The sequence below is a fragment of the Ranitomeya variabilis genome, chromosome 4 (assembly GCF_051348905.1).
Source record: "Ranitomeya variabilis isolate aRanVar5 chromosome 4, aRanVar5.hap1, whole genome shotgun sequence".
Classification (NCBI taxonomy): domain Eukaryota; kingdom Metazoa; phylum Chordata; class Amphibia; order Anura; family Dendrobatidae; genus Ranitomeya; species Ranitomeya variabilis.
Window position 1 is genome coordinate 503,265,826 of NC_135235.1, and position 18,082 is coordinate 503,283,907.

Consider the following 18,082-nt stretch of genomic DNA (forward strand, 5'->3'; position numbering starts at 1 on the left):
GGCCGCTATGGTGCCCATGAGTAAGAGGGGCACGATGCTGCCCCCTCCCCGCATCGAGCATTCAACCTATCGGCATCACAGATGCCTATAAATTTGAAAGCAGTAATGGAGGACAGAGCGTCATGTGACGCTCCATCTCCCATCACTCCCCCTCTACCTCTGACTCAGCGTGTTTCAGCAGTGGAGCTGATGAGATGCTGAGACGCTCTGCAGAAGTCAGAGCAGCTGAAGAACAAGATGGAGAAGTATTGTGTGTGTAGGAGAGGTAAATATTGTGTGTCTGCATTATAGTGTGTCTGCTGCACGATAGTGTGTGGGGGAGCTGCATTGTACTGTGTGTGGTGGCTGCACTAGACTGTGTGGGGGCTGCACTATACTGTGTGTGGTTTGCTACATTATACTGTGTGTGGGGTGCTCCACTATACTGTATGTAGCGCTGCATTACACTGTGTGTGAAGGGGGCTGACTATACTGTTTGTGGTGGGGCTAAATTATACTGTGTGGGGGGGCATGCATTATACTGTGTGGGGCTACATTATACTCTGTTTGTGGGGCAGCTGAATTATACTGTGTGGGGGGGCTGCATTATGCTGAGGGGGCTGCATTACACTCTGAGGGAGGGCTGCAGTATACTCTGAGGGGGGCTGCATTATACTCTACCAAGGACCATGGGGAGTGCATTTTACTATATCTACTATATGGGACCTGCATTATACTGTATCGAGGACTATCTGTACCAATCATTTTTCCTCAGCCAGAGTAAGGGTCAATGCACACAGCCAGTAAACGATGCGGGGTTGGATGTTGCATATTTGTGCAGCGGCCAGATGTTACAGCATAGTGGATGAGATTTCAAGAAATCCCATGCCCACTATACATGCACAGATGCCCGCAGCTCACCCGCGGAGACGGACATGTGGCACGTCTTTCCAGACCGAAGCATGTCTATTTATCTTTATCTCCGCAAGATTAATGTCACCTGTACCAATGTATTGGACACAGTAAATCCGCACGGTTCAATAAACACATGAAGATTCACCTGAGTTCAATAGCCGGCAGTGCTTTGGGCGCAGTGGACATGTGCTGCGTCCAAAGCGCTGCCAATTATTGAACGTTTGCACCTACCCTAAGGAGGCCGGGAAACAAACGTTGAACTTCAATATTGCTAATTGCACTCGTTTAGCACCCTGGACTTAGCACTTGTAAATACAGCAGAAATGTTTCTGTGTGATGGTGCAATATGTGAGCAACTGGGGACCCACTTTGTCTAAAACCCGTCTGGATGGGAGTATTCATTAGCCAATGCCTGCACAACCTGTACAATAGCATGTTCTTTATGCACCATTTACCACAAGTGTTTTTTTTTTTTTTGCATATCCTGTCCAAAAACCCTTTAAGTGAGCATTTTTATCAGCATTCTGTTAGCACTATAAGTGCTTAAACTTTTTCCTCACTTTGTAGGATGCACTGTATTTGCAGTTGTCACTCTGCTCCTACTTAAAGGGAGCCTGTCAGCAGGATTGTGCTGAGTAACCTACAGTGTCAGGTTAGCGCATTTAAACTGCTTAACATGATACCTTGGTTGATGAAATCAGTCTTGCGATTGTTGATTAATCTTTATCTTCAGTTCTGAGTTAATGATATGCCCGTGACCTGGGGCGGGCTTTGGGGGTCTTCATGTGGAGCTCTGATTAGGTATTCACCACCATGGCTTCTGACAGGTCACTGATCCCTCACTGACCTGCCCCCTATTTTACACACTGAATATAATATGTATTGGGGAAAAAAAAATACCATTCAGCAGGCAGCGCCTGCACTGCAGCATGATCACATCTATAATCTACATTAAATTATTTTATTTAGTCATACATTTATTCTGAAAAAAAAAATCTGTCTTAATATGCAGCCGGCCACGCCTGCACAGTAGCATTTATCGGTAATCCGATAGATGCTACTGAGCAGGCACCGCAATCATGGTGGAGACTATTTTTTTTCCTCTAGCAAAATGGCGCCGGCGGCGCCTGCGCAGTAACATCTATTGGATTACCAATAGATGCTACTGCGCAGGTGCGGCTGGGCGCTTCTCTCAAAATTAGAATATCAAAAAGTTAATTTATTTTTTAAGTGTTTATTTTTGTTACTGCTGATGATTATAGCTTACAGCCAATGAAAACCCAAAAGTCATTATCTCAGTAAAATAGAATAATTAACAACAAACACCTGCAAAGGCTTCCTAATCGTTTAAAAAAGTTTCTTAGTCTGTGTTAAGTAGGCTCCACAATCATGGGGAAGACTGCCGACTTGAATGATGTCCAGAAGGCAGTCTATGACACACTCCACAAGGAAGGTAAGCTGCAAAAGGTAATTGTTAAAGAAGCTGGTTGTTCAGAGTGCTGTATCCAAGCATATTAATGGAAAGTTGAGTGGAAGGAAAAAGTGTGGTAGAAAAAGGTGCACAAGCAACCGGGATAGTTGCAGCCTTGAAAGGATTGTTAAGAAAAGGACATTCAAAAATTTGGGGGCGAGTCACAAGGAGTGGACTGCTGCTGCTTCAAGAGTCACCACACACAGATGTATCCAGGACATGGGCTACAAGTATTGCATTCCTCATGTCAAGCTGACAAATAGACAACACCAGAAGCGTTTTACCTAGGCCAAGGAGAAAAAGAACTGGACTGTTGCTCAGTGGTCCAGTGTTATTTTCAGATGAAAGTAAATTTTGCATTTAATTTGGAAATCAAGAGCCAGAGTCTGGAGGAAGAGCGGAGAGGCACACAACCCAAGCTGCTAGAGGTCTAGTGTGAAGCTTCCACAATCAGTGATGGTTTGCGTTTTTGTGTTTTATCAAGGCCAAAGTCAGCACAGCTGTCTACCAGGAAATTTTAGAGCACTTAATTTTTCCCTCTGCCAACAAGCTTTTTGGAGATGGAAATTTCATTCTCCAGCAGGACTTGGCACCTGTTCATATGTCTTTGTGGTGTTTTCCTGATGAAGGGGTCAGAGAGACCTTGAAACGTGTTGAATAAACCATCAGAATTCTTCATTACATCCGAATCTGTATTATTGTGGCAGCGCGGACTTAGTCAGTTTTAAATGACATGAGGTCATAGAACTAATGGAGAACAGAAGAATTTGCTGGGTAGAAAGGCAAAATGAGCAATTGTAAGCACACCGTGCTAAACAATATGATTATTGCAATATATTAAGAGGAATATATAATTTAGTTTTATCATCTACTAGCAAATAGTAATGTGTATGCAGAGCAGAGAGTGTATTGCGATACTCCCCACTCGCAGTCTTCATAGTTTTTATTAATGGTGCTTCAGTGTCAAATACCGATATTTGTGACCTGCCTAATCACAATGTCTTCTATGAGAAGCGGAGGTCATTTTTTGAATTTCATCAATGCAAGTCTATTAAACTCAGAACGATGGTAGAGAGCCCCATTCTGAGTCTTTGCTGTTTCCTAATAGACGGGGGAAGAGATCACTGGAGTGCTCCTTAATAATCGTTAATAAGCAGCAAGTTAGACAGAAGGCACCCAACACCATGCAATGGTTTTCACTGGCAAGAACACACTTATTCAATAAGATCATAAGATAAGTGGCCTGAAAGCTCAGTAACCATGTATTGACCCCAGGAGCAGCACAGTGAGGTGTAACATACATTTATATACATACTCTCTATGTTGGAGCTTTATGTTGTCCATTTGCGGTTTTAAATATGTTTCCTTAACTGCTGCATGAAAGATTTTGCATAAATATGCGATTTCTCCTGCCAAGAGCCCAGTCTACAGCCCTCTTTCTGCACTATGTATCCATTCAGCTGGAAGACTCCACAGCTTCACCTTCTGACCCCCATAAACAAGTCACATTAAACCTCTTCCTATCGTAGCTCCGCTCTCCCTTTTAGGATATTACATTGTGTGCCATCTAAATCTCATTAGCGTGGCGTCCTTGAAAAGGCCAGTGCAATTTAGAAATAAAAAGAAAAGGCTGATTTAAGATCCGTAGGACTGGATGGGGGAGAAAATAATCCTGATGAAATCATGCCTGCCACAGGTGACCCCTATTACTGCGCCAGTCCATCAGAAACTAGCCCGCTAATGCACAGATTTATAGAGAGCCTTTCTGTTATCTCAGGCTAATAGATGCTCGTATTTTCCAGCCATCTTACAGGTCAGATTCCATATCTTGTGTGATATAGAAGGTCAATGTGTCTTGGAATTTGAAGTAAATATATAGAATAAAATAATCTGGTCATAGGTATAAAATTACTGCTGCCTGAAAGGTCTTCCTTCAATTGTGCTGTCCTATTCTTCCTTAATTCATTTGTCAAGCTCGGTCAGACTAGTATGTTAAAGGGAACCTGTCGGCAGGATTGTGCACAGTAACCTGCAGACAGTGTCAGGTCAGCGCCGTTATACTGATTACAATGATACCTGGGGTGATGAAATCAGTCTTGTGGTTGTTGTGTAATCTTTAAGTTTTGAGTTAATGATATTCTCGTGCTCTGGGACAGTCTTCATGTGATGCTCTGATTAGGTATTCATAATGCAGACTGCTGACAGGTCGCTGACCCCTCACTGACCTGCCCCCTAGTTTGTATAATGATACATGTACATACTGAAGAAAACAAAACCCCTTCTGCAGGCGGGGGCCGGCCGTGGCACCTGCTCTGCAGTATAATCACAGGTTTTGTGTCCTAGTAATAACTGTTCTTAAAGTTATAGAGCAAGTACAAAAAACATAAATAAATTTCAAAATGGCACCACGCGCTGTAGCAGCTGTGTGTATAGGGATCCGATAGCGGCTTGTCAGTGTCAGGACGCTCTTTGTGAGTGGAGTGAATATACTCCGCCTCCATTTCAGCTCTATGGCTCCACCATGGCTGCTCTATAGTTTTGCAGATCTTCATCTCCAGGGTCTGGTCAAGTCTATTCACAGCAGTCTTAAACTAGTCGAGAACCTAAAACATGGCAGACTAAGAGATATCCGGACAGGAAATATATGATAACAAGATATATCTTTATTCAAGAAAATAGCAAAAAAATGGCAAAAAATGGCACATTGTGAATGTGCACGTACCAAGATACATAAATGGTTTCATATAAAAAAGGCAGATATAAAAAATCTTAAATAGATATATAAAAAAGACAATATTACAAATAGCGGATTTAAGGTATGATTAGCATTAATATATCAAAATCAATAAATACCCCAAAACAGTTTTGTTTTTTTAATTACCAACGAGGAATCAACTATTCCAATGTATAATAAATGTAAGCCTCACATAGAGGCAAAATATAAAGTGCACTAGTGTCAAAATATTAGTGACAAAGTAAATTAAATAAAGAAAAAAAAAATCAGTTTCAAAATCAATTGCAAAGGCCCCAATTGAAATAGTTCTTGATAAACCCTCTTGATACTAGTTATCAAGACCTAGCGGCTCTTAAAGGCATATCCCCCCTTATTTTTATTTTATGGTATTTTCAGCACTATGCACTTTCAATATACTATTAAGGTACTCTTTTTATGTTGACACGTGCACTTTAGTCTTTAATCTCATTTGGGGCCTTTGCAATTGATTTTGAAACTTTTTTATGTTATATATCAAACTCAGCACAATGGCTTAGTGGTTAGCACTGCAGCCTTGCAGCTCTGGAGTCCTGGGTTCAATCCCACCAAGGACAACATCTGTAAGGAGTTTGTATGTTCTCCCCGTGTCTGCGTGGGTTTTATCCAGGTTCTCCGGTTTCCTCCCACATTCCAAAGACATATTGATAGGGAATTTAGATTGTGGGCCTCATCAGGGACAGCGATGACAATGTGTGCAAACTGTAGAGCGCTGCGGAATATGTTAGCGCTATATAAAAAATATAGATTATTATTTCTTTCTTTCATTAACCTAACTATCCCTGTGTGGCCCATTAACCCCTTCATGACCCAGCCTATTTTGGCCTTAATGACCTTGCCGTTTTTTGAAATTCTGACCAGTGTCCCTTTATGAGGTAATAACTCAGGAACGCTTCAACGGATCCTAGCGATTCTGAGATTGTTTTTTCGTGACATATTGGGCTTCATGTTAGTGGTAAATTTAGGTCGATAATTTCTGAGTTTATTTGTGAAAAAAACGGAAATTTGGCAAAAAATTTGAAAATTTCGCAATTTTCACATTTTGAATTTTTATTCTGTTAAACCAGAGAGTTATGTGACACAAAATAGTTAATAAATAACGTTTCCCACATGTCTACTTTACATCAGCACAATTTTGGAAACAATTTTTTTTTTTTGCTAGGAAGTTATAAGGGTTAAAATTTGACCAGTGATTTCTCATTTTTACAACAAAATTTACAAAACCATTTTTTTTAGGGACCACCTCACATTTGAAGTCATTTTGAGGGTTCTATATGGCTGAAAATACCCAAAAGTGACACCATTCTAAAAACTGCACCCCTCAAGGTGCTCAAAACCACATTCAAGAAGTTTATTAACCCTTCAGGTGTTTCACAGCAGCAGAAGCAACATGGAAGTAAAAAATGAACATTTAACTTTTTAGTCACAAAAATGATCTTTTAGCAACAATTTTTTTTATTTTCCCAAGGGTAAAAGGAGAAACTGGACCAGGAACGTTGTTGTCCAATTTGTCCTGAGTACGCTGATACCTCATATGTTGGGGTAAACCACTGTTTGGGCGCACGGCAGGGCTCGGAAGGGAAGGAGCGCCATTTGACTTTTTGAATGAAAAATTGGCTCCAATCTTTAGCGGACACCATGTCGCGTTTGGAGAGCCCCCGTGTGCCTAAACATTGGAGCTCCCCCACAAGTGACCACATTTTGGAAACTAGACCCCCCAAGGAACTTATCTAGAAGCATAGTGAGCACTTTAAACCCCCAGGTGCTTCACAAATTGATCCGTAAAAATGAAAAAGTACTTTTTTTTCACAAAAAAATTATTTTAGCCTCAATTTTTTCATTTTCACATGGGCAACAGGATAAAATGGATCCTAAATTTTGTTGGGCAATTTCTCCTGAGTACACCAATACCTCACATGTGGTGGTAAACCACTGTTTGGGCACATGGTAAGGCTCGGAAGGGATGGAGCGCCATTTGACTTTTTGAATGAAAAATTATCTCCATCGTTAGCGGACACCATGCCGCGTTTGGAAAGCCCCTGTGTGCCTAAACATTGGAGCTCCTCCACAAGTGACCCCATTTTGGAAACTAGACCCCCCAAGGAACTCATCTAGAGGCATAGTGAGCACTTTAAACCCCCAGGTGCTTCACAAATTGATCCGCAAAAATGAAAAAGTACTTTTTTTTCACACAAAATTTCTTTTAGCCTCAATTCTTTCATTTTCACATGGGCAACAGGATAAAATGGATCCTAAAATTTGTTGGGCAATTTCTCCTGAGTATGCCGATACCTCATATGTGGGGGTAAACCACTGTTTGGGTGCACGGCAAGGCTCGGAAGGGGAGGCGTGCCATTTGACTTTTTGAATGGAAAATTAGCTCCAATCGTTAGCGGACACCATGTCGCGTTTGGAGAGCCCCTGTGTGCCTAAACATTGGAGCTCCCCTACAAGTGACCCCATTTTGGAAACTAGACCCCCCAAGGAACTTATCTAGATGCATAGTGAGCACTTATAACCCCCAGGTGCTTCACAGAAGTTTATAACGCAGAGCCGTGAAAATAAAAAAATAATTTTTCTTTCCTCAAAAATGATTTTTAGCCCAGAATTTTTTATTTTCCCAAGGGTAATAGGAGAAATTGGACCCCAAATGTTGTTGTCCAGTTTGTGCTGAGTACGATGATACCCCATATGTGGGGGTAAACCACTGTTTGGGCGCACGGCAGGGCTCGGAAGGGAAGGCACGCCATTTGGCTTTTTGAATGGAAAATTAGCTCCAATCATTAGCGGACACCATGTCGCGTTTGGAGAGCCCCTGTGTGCCTAAACAGTAGGAACTCCCCACAAGTGACTCCATTTTGGAAACTAGACCCCCAAGGGAACTTATCTAGATGTGTGGTGAGCACTTTGAACCCCCAAGTGCTTCACAGAAGTTTATAACGCAGAGCCGTGAAAATAATAAATGTGTTTCCTTTCCTCAAAAATATTTTTTTAGCCCAGAATTTTTTATTTTTGCAAGAGTAACAGGAGAAATTGGACCCCAAAAGTTGTTGTCCAGTTTCTCCTGAGTACGCTGATACCCCATATGTGGGGGTAAACCACTGTTTTGGCACACGTCGGGGTTCGGAAGGGAAGTAGTGACATTTGAAATGCAGACTTTGATGGAATGCTCTGCGGGCGTCCCATTGCATTTGCAGAGCCCCTGATGTGCCTAAACAGTAGAAACACCCCACAAGTGACCCCATTTTGGAAACTAGACCCCCGAAGGAACTTATCTAGATGTGTGGTGAGCACTTTCAACCCCAAGTGCTTCACAGAAGTTTATAACGCAGAGCCGTGAAAATAAAAAATAATTGTTCTTTCCTCAAAAATTATGTTTTAGCAAGTAATTTTTTATTTTTGCAAGGGTAACAGGAGAAATTGGACCCCAACAGTTGTTGCCCAGTTTGTCCTGAGTACGCTGGTACCCCAAATGTGGGGGTAAACCACTGTTTGGGCGCACGTCGGGGCTTGGAAGGGCGGGAGCACCATTTGACTTTTTGAACGCAAGATTGGCTGGAATCAATGGTGGCGCCATGTTGCGTTTGGAGACCCCTGATGTGCCTAAACAGTGGAAACCCCTCAATTCTAACTTCAACACTAACCCCAACACACCCCTAATCCTAATCCCAACTGTAGCCATAACCCTAATCACAACCCTAACCCCAACACACCCCTAACCACAACCCTAACCGCAACACACCCGTAACCCTAATTCCAACCCTAATCCTAACCCTAATCCCAACCGTAACCCTAATCCCAACCCTAACCACAACTGTAACCCCAACACACCCCTAACCCTATCCGTAACCCTAACCACAAGCCTAATCTTAACCCTATTTCAAACCCTAGCCCTAATTCCAACCCTAACTCTAATTCCAACCCTAACCCTAAGGCTATGTGCCCACGTTGCGGATTCGTGTGAGATTTTTCCGCACGATTTTTGAAAAATCTGCAGGTAAAAGGCACTGCGTTTTACCTGCGGATTTACAGCAGATTTCCAGTGTTTTTTTGTGCGGATTTCACCTGCGGATTCCTATTGAGGAACAGGTGTAAAATGCTGCGGAATCCGCACAAAGAATTGACATGCTGCGGAAAATACAACGCAGCGTTTCTGCACGGAATTTTCCGCACCATGGGCACAGCGGATTTGGTTTTCCGCTGCGGATCCGCGGCCGATCCGCTGCCGATCCGCTGCGGATCCGCGGCCGATCCGCTGCGGATCCGCTGTGTATCCGCTGCGGATCCGCGGCCGATCCGCGGCCAAATCCGCACTGTGTGCACATGCCATAACCCTAACCCTACCCCTAACCCTAACCCTACCCCTAGTTCTAGTTCTAACCCTAGTTCTAACCCTAACCCTAGTGGAAAAAAAATATATATATATTTTCTTTATTTTATTATTGTCCCTACCTATGGGGGTGATAAAGGGGGGGGGGTTTATTTATTATTTTTTTATTTTGATCGCTGTGATAGAACCTACCACAGCGATCAAAATGTACTTTGCCGGCCGGCAGATGCGGCGGGCGCACTGCGCATGCGCCCGCCATTTTAGAAGAAGGCGGCGCCCAGGGAGAAGGCGGACCGACTTCGGGAGGCTCGGTAAGTATGAGGGGGTGGTGGGGGGGTGGATCGGAGCACAGGGGGGGATCGGAGGACCAGGGGAGCGGACAGGAGCACGGGGGAGCGGACAGGAGCACGGGAGAGCGGACAGGGGGACGGAGGGGGGTACCGGAGAGAACGGAGGACTGGGGAGGAGATCGGGGGCGGTGGGGGGGGGCAGAACATGATTTCCAGCCATGGCAGATGCTATTGCAGCATCGGCCATGGCTGGATTGCAATATTTCACCATTTTCATAGGTGAAATATTGCAAATTGCTCTGATTGGCTGTTGCACTTTCAACAGCCAATCAGAGCGATCGTAGCCACGTGGGGGCAAAGCCACCCCCCCTGGGCTGAAGTACAACTCCCCCTCTCCCTGCAGATCGGGTAAAATAGGAGTTAACCCTTTCACCCGATCTGCAGGGATGCGATCATTCCATGACGCCACATAGGCGTCATGGGTCGGATTGGCACCGACTTTCATGACGCCTACGTGGCGTCAAAGGTCGGGAAGGGGTTAAAAAAAAAACAAAAAAAAACGTAATTGGGTTCTTCGCATCGTGTTCTCATACACTTTATGCAGTCAATAGCCCTCTGTGTCTGTACTGCTACATGCTTAGGCTGTTAACTGGTTCATGCAGCTTTACATGAACACCCGAGCCTTACACTATGGCTGGTCCAAATAACTAAAGCAATTGTTACCATCCACCTCTCGTGTCTCCCCTTTTCCTCAGATTGTGAGCTTGCGAGCAGGGCCCTCATTCCTCCTGGTATCTGTTTTGAACTGTGATTTCTGTTATGCTGTAATGTCTATTGTCTGTACAAGTCCCCTCTATAAATTGTAAAGCGCTGCGGAATATGTTGGCGCTAAATAAATAAAATTATTATTATTATTTATTATTATTTCTTTATATAATTCACATTGGTCACTAATATTTTGACACTAGTGCACCTTATCTTTTTTTGCCTCTATGTGAGGCTTACATTTATTATACATTGGAATAGTTGATTCCTCGTTGGTAATTAGAAAAAAAAATGGGGGGGGGGGGGGGGGGGGTGTTATTTATTGACTTTGATATATTAAAGCTAATCATACCTTAAATCCGCTATTTGTAATATTTATATATATATATATACGGTATATATATATATATATATATATATATATATATATATATATATATATATATATATATATATTTAAGATTTTTTATATCCGCCTTTTTACGTGAAACCATTTATGTATCTTGGTACGTGCACATTCACATTGTGCCATTTCTTGCTATTTTCTTGAATAGAGATATATTTTGTTATCATATATTTCCTGTCCGGATATCTCTTATCTTTTATGAGTATATATATATATGAATTTCAATTGTTTATAAATATACAATTCCGTAGGGTGTTATTGTTGTGCTTATCACAGCTGTCTTAGTGTATCCTATGATACATACAGCAGTCTCATGTCCCATATTTAATGTATTTACAGTAGAGTCAGTATATCCTATATGATGTATACAGCAGTCTCAGTGTATCCTATGTGATGTATATAAAGCAGTCTCAGTGTAAGCTGTGTGATGTATATACACCAGCCTTAGTGTAGCCTTTTATTTTACATTTTGTATATTAATGATCACAATCTTTGAACCTGCTTGACTATTTTAAAACATTCTCTGAATGAGCCGCTGCGTAATTTGGAAAAACAGTTGATGAACAATAAATTAAAATTGTCAAATAAATTTTCCTATGTGGCCCAGAAACGCTGAAAGCTTGGACACTCTTGATTTATATACAATATGTGCACATTCACTCTTAATTGCATCTTGATCTGTTATTGTCATTGCACACACATGATCAGTAAAATATCTAATAGCAGATTTGTCAATTAACTCACAAAAAATAAAAAAAACTCTAAGGGAACATATGCCTTTTCCCGGACCCTCCAGAAGATCCTTTGCTGATTTTTACACTGCATTTTCCACAGAAATATCAACCACTCCATTAGCAACATTAAGGAAAACAAAAATCATGTACGGTAATTGCATTATTAAATCTGCCCCATGGTTTTGACAAATACTTGTTTACAGTGGAGTCACGTGTACAAAAAAAATGTTTTTCGGCTAAGAGTATTTAGACATATGGAGTCACAATGTTCTCACAGTTTCCTATGGGAAAGAAAGTTGCAAGTGACCTTGTACAAATACAGAGGTTGGTAATAAGAGGGATTTGGAGTCTAGATTGTGGAGTCAGACAAGGTCGATGATTTTCTATAAACATGAAATATAATAATAAAATATATGTAGTATACATGACTAATATACAATGTGAGAAAATTAGACTCCTGAGACCAGAGTATGGGTACCAGGGATCAGAAGTAAATTCATGTGAAGATTATATATGTCAGATTTGTAATGTCATCTCGAAATGCATCACCAGTTTGTTACAAGAGATGAAGGCATAAATTGATCTACCGGTATATATGGACAGGAAACATTAAAACTCCCTATGGACGTGTCTTTTATACATGAAGATTTAGATATGTTGTGTGCATCTACACTTGGTATCCAGTTTAGGCTTTGAACAAAAAAAATGGTGAAGAAGCAATCTTGTAACAATAAATTGATTTTATTTATAATTTTGGATTACAACAATGTTTCAATTCTCAAACCGACAACCTTCCACACCCCTCCATAACACAATGTGCGTCTTCTATGTGTGTATATATACATATAAACATACATACATATATACACACGTTACATAGGCTTCACACAGATGCCTCCTCTATGCTCTGTACAATGGGCGTGAACTGTGCGCATATAAATACATCGATGGGGACAGAATCAGCAGGACGAAAGCAAACTCTTAATGCGCCGTTACTTGTTAATTTGTGTATATCGCCATTGACTCGCATTTTCAAAGTTTTTTTCCTACGGCAATCCAGAAATAACTGTAACAGTCACAGGCCGGCATCTAACTATGGTTACACGACATATGGCCAAAGCAAAATCTGCCATTTCTGTGGATTGGATGCCCATATTACCGTGTAGAGTGGAGCCTCTACACGCACTATATACAGCCAATAGGCACATTTTTCACATAATGGAACAGCTCTTAGCACGGTCTTTCCGCATTTCTGTCTCACTTAATAGTTCAGTCCGTCCAGGCAGCTGAGAGACACGTTTCAGTCCCCTCTTTGAGTTGCTACGTTTGAGGTTCTTGTGAACGCGGTTAACAGAAGCCAAGGTGGTCACGTGAAACACGTCCCTCACACTGTTCTCAGACACCTTCGAAGAACATTCTACGTAAGCCACAGCTCCAATCTGACGGGCCTGAGTGCTACCCTGGAATAAGAGGGAAACCATTAATAGCCTTAAAACAGCCATACATTAGTATATACCATTTGTCCATATACCTTATTAAAGGGAACCTGTCACCAGTTTTGTCATATCAACTAAAACTATGACCTTATTCAGCGCCTGTGCTGCATTCCCCAAATACTTATATGACCCCCAGACTTCCACCTGTATAACCTCCAGAACCTCAGCCCCTAGCCACCACAGAAATGGCACATCAATAAGATGTGCCAAGTCTGGTGCTTAACTTCGCACTTCTCACTTGCCCTGTCATGGTGTATTGTCAGGTGACATCAAGCTCGGGGGTTGGTAGTGGAGAGGTATCATCCGGATCACATTGACAAGAGCGTAATCACTCCTGCAGTGTTTAGCATTGAGCTCCCATGAGAAAGTTCACTGGAGTTTATAGCTAACTCCCGGTGAACTCAGTTACGGCACTGCTAGCTGAGTAAGAACTTTCTCATGCAGCAAGCCGCGCAGTAAGCGAGTTCATCAGGTTTGAATTCCAGTGAACTTTCTCATAGCAGCTCAGCGCTAGACACTCCAGGAGGCTATCCAAATCATCTGGATCGTCGTGGGACAGTATGGATTATCTTCATGTGGGACAGGTAAAATAAAAGGATTTTATTATGGATATGTCTTTTTTACACTAACTTTGGAGTTAGTACCGGGGCGTCTTATAGACGCCTCTCTATTACTAACCTGTGAGCTTGATGTTAGCGGCCATAGAACAGCTGACATAAACCTCACAAATATTACCCCATTTGCCAAGGCAACAGGGCAAGTGGGAAGAGCCAGGCAAAGCACCATAATTGGGGTGGTTACGGGCTGCTATTTTGTAGGATGCGGGGAAATATCCATGGCCCTTTACCAGCCCCCAGCTGTCTGCTTTAGCTTGCGTGGTTGTCAAAAAATGGGTGGTACGTCTTTTTTTTTTATTATTTACTTAATTAAAAAAAAAAAAAAAAACGATGTGGGACCCAACTATTCTACCAGCCATGATAAAGCTAACAGCTGAGGGTTGCAACCCACAGCTGTCAGTTTTGCCTCCGCTGGTTATCAAAAATAGAAGAGGCCCAACATCACTTATTTATTTATAGTACAGCCACCGGCTGATGAATACTCCCATCAGCACTGCCTGCTCTCGCTGGTATCACCGATAGGCATATTCTGATAGGAGTAGTACCCTCATCAGCCAACGCCTGTGACCAGCAGCAAACGTTTTTCTACCAGTCACAGCTACTAGCTTGCGCTGTGATATGACAGAGTGGGAAAAGCAGCTCTCTGACGGGCAGTAATAATCTTACTATCAATCAGAGCCACCGGTGTTTTTCTCGCTGTCATACAGATAACAGTGTGGGAAACACCTGATGTTTGGGGTGCCGAACCCCAACAGTAACATGATGTTCGGTACTGTTTGGGTTCACCCATTTCTACTCATATTGCCTTTTTGCCCAGCTAATTCTTCTCTTTTCCACTAGGTCTATCACAGCATGTGATTAAAAAACAGACTAGCCGAATCCTTGTAAAGACTATGCAGAAACAGGGAGTGTCTTTTCCCTGCATGATTAATCACTGCAAAAGTCCCTGGCTGGGGGAGAAGCAGAGCATCTGGGTCAGTAGCTGAAGAAGGGGATAACTCATTCAGATACAAAAGACCTCGTTTCTACATAGAGCTTAGAAGGATTCAGCTAATCTGTTTTTAAATCACAAGATTTCCTAGACCTAATGAAAAAGAGAAGTTAACTAGAGTAGAAGGGCAAAATGAGCAATTGTAGGTACATTGTGCTATATAATATGATGATAACTGCAATTTATTAAATAAGAGGCTAAAAACTGATGGGAGTGCTTCTTTAACTAGATTGATATATTTTAGACATTCAGTTTAAGCTATCTTTTATTTTGTCATGCATCGGAACCTCCCTATAAATTAACATGAAAGTGCATTCTGAAGGTCCGTTTACATGGACTAACTGGTGGCACTATACGATCAGTGCTACGATATGACCAATGGTTTGACTGCCTGTTTACACAAACCAAAGTAAATGATGAGCACACAGCAATATACACTAGATTGCTGAGTGCGCATAGGCTGTCATGGTTCTTGGCAGTCCGGATTCTGTTTACAAAGGATGATGCACCACCAAGAACAATGATTTTTCATAATGCACATAAAGATCATTTTATCCGATGAAGGAGTGTTTTGCTTACTGATTGTGTGATTATGAGCCTGTTTACATGGCAAAATAATTGTGAAACAAGCGATATTAGCAATGCTTGTTCAATATGCAGTGTAAAAGCCCTTTCATAGCAAGACAGGATCACTTTACAATTTACAGCAGAAGATGAGTATGTTTACCTTGTGGGAGGCAGTGACCAGTTCAGGCATGTAAATTACTTAGCTGAAGCCAGTGCAAAATAGAGGGACGCATTAGGAGAAGTAGAGGTTTATAGTGAATAGACAACTAAAAATATGAACGGCAACAATTGCATCTCAATTTGATTTCTCTACTGTTGTATGACACGTGAGGCAATGCCTGTTAATAAAGTTACTCTAATATACAGCATCAAGCCTAACTTCACTATATCTCACCAATATCATTAAAAAAATACAAAACAGACTTTTATACCTTACAAGACAATTAAGCCTTTATATTTTGTAGCATTTTATGTAAACTATTAAGGCAAGAGGAAAATACAAGTGTATACTGTAATGAAATAATATTTCATTGGCAAGAACAGGATTATATATATAATTAGACAATTTTTCACTGGAGCTTCGCTTCGAGGGGAATATGTTTTTATATATTATAACAATCAAATATTAATTGGAGGATATATTGTAGGAAATGAGAACAAAAATCTGAAATTTGCATTCATTGCATCTTTTTGAGCTCCCCAAACTATCAGTTCGGAAATCTACGGGTAGTACAAGATGAACTGATTGATATATAGACTTGTGTGAAAAGATTTTGTACAACTGGTATTCCAATCATTGACATCCCCTCTAATTCTGGGATTGGCCGTCATGGGGTAGTCCTAATCTGTGATTGATCGTAATCTCTAGGTCAGTGTTTATAATGTTTTGTTGGCAGATCAGACTGCATATTCAATGTGGCAGATTCCCTTTAAGGGTATGTTTCCACGTTCAGGAAACGCTGCGTGTTTGACGCTGCGTTGAGCCGCAGCATCAAACACGCAGCGTCCAGATGTTACAGCATAGTGGAGGGAATTTCATGAAATCCCGTCTCCACTGTAAATGTACTGCAGAACTCCTCATCTACCAGTTTAAACTTCTACTACTGGCTAACATTTTTGGGCCAAATCATGCACTTGGTCTGGGGATGACTATTACCTGGAATAATATAGGAGAGAAACTAGTTGATGGGGCCTTGCTAACTGACAAACTTTAAAGTATCCAAGCCACAGATTTCTAAACACCCTTAATTGTACAAAGTTGGGATGTGGTCACTTTAGGTCATTGCCCACATCAACTGTCATTAAATCTGGTTAAAAAATGAAATGACTACTAATAAAGCCATAAATAATGAATCAGGCCAATCTTGCCATGTTTGGACTGTATAGATATTATATAGATACTGTACCCACCAAGGAAATGGGGTCATTTATAAGTTGAAATGTATAGTTGTGTGAAATTTTTTTTGCCCCCTTCCTGATTTCCTAATCTTTTGCATGTGTGTCACATTTAAATGTTTCAGATCACTAACTTTAAATATTAGACAAAGAAAACACAAGTAAACATTAAATGCAGTTTTTAAATGAAGGTCTTTATTATCAAGGGAAAAATAAATCCAAAACTACAGGGCTCTGTGAAAAAGTGACTGCCTCCACATTAAAAACATAAATTAACTGGTTTACCACATGTTTTGAAAGTGGAATTCAAATTCCCTATCTACACCCAGGCCTGAATACTGCCACATGTTCTCAATCAAGAAATCACTTAAATAGGGCCTGCCTGGCAAAGTGAAGTATACCAAATGTTCCGCAGACATCATGCAGAGATCCAAAGAAATTCGGAAATAAATTAGAAACAAAAGTAATTGAGATCCATCAGTCTTGAAAAGGTCATAAAGCCATTTCTAAGGCTACGTTCACATTTGCGGTCAGCGCCGCAGCGTCGGGCGCCGCAGCGGCGCCGCATGCGTCATGCGCCCCTATATTTAACATGGGGGCGCATGGACATGCGTTGTGCTGCGTTTTGCGCCGCATGGCCGCAAGCGTTGGATGCAAGAAACGCTTCAAGTTGCATTTTTTTTGCGTCCAACTTTCGGTCAAAAAGGACGCATGCGGCGCAAAACGCAGCGTTTTAGCGTGCGTTTTGCCGCGTTTTTGTTTGCGTTGTGCGCTGCGGCGCTGACGCTGCGGCGCACAACGCAAATGTGAACGTAGCCTAAAGTGGGACTCCAGCGAGCCATTATCCACAAATGGTGAACCTTCCCAGGAGTGGCTGGCTGACCAAAATTACCCCGAAAGTGATCCAAATGGTCACAAAAGAACCCACAGCCACCAAAGAACTGCACACCTCAGTTCAGGTCAGTGTTCATATCTCCACCATAAGAAAGAGACTGGACAAAATTGGCCTGCATGGTAGAGTTCCAAGACAAAAACAACTGTTGTACAATAAGAAAATAAAGGCTTGTTTCAGTTTTGTCAGAAAACATCTTGATAATTCCCAAGACTTTTGGGAGAATACTCTGTGGACTGACGAGACAAAAGTTGAACTTTTTGGAAGGTGTATGTTCCATTACATCTGGCGTAGAAGTAACAGCATTTCAGAAAAGGAACATCATACCAACAGTAAAATATTGTGGTGATAGTGTGATGATCTGGCACTGCTTAGCTGCTTCGGGAACTGGTAGACTTACTGTGGTAAATTAAACCATGAACTCGGATGTCTACCAAAAAATCCTGAAGGAGAATGTCCGGTCA

The 18,082-nt window shown here is 41.7% G+C and overlaps 1 protein-coding gene across 1 annotated transcript in view; it reads right to left on the reverse strand.

Annotated features, from left to right (window-relative positions):
* Positions 1-12,382: 12,382 nt before the first annotated feature.
* RND2 (Rho family GTPase 2) overlaps positions 12,383-18,082 on the reverse strand; it is a 153,845-nt gene continuing 148,145 nt past the window's right edge. Inside the window, exon 5 of the mRNA XM_077252048.1 lies at positions 12,383-13,120. Within this exon, the coding sequence (XP_077108163.1) occupies positions 12,872-13,120 (249 nt within the window). The 3' untranslated portion in view covers positions 12,383-12,871. The remainder of the gene's footprint in view (positions 13,121-18,082) is intronic.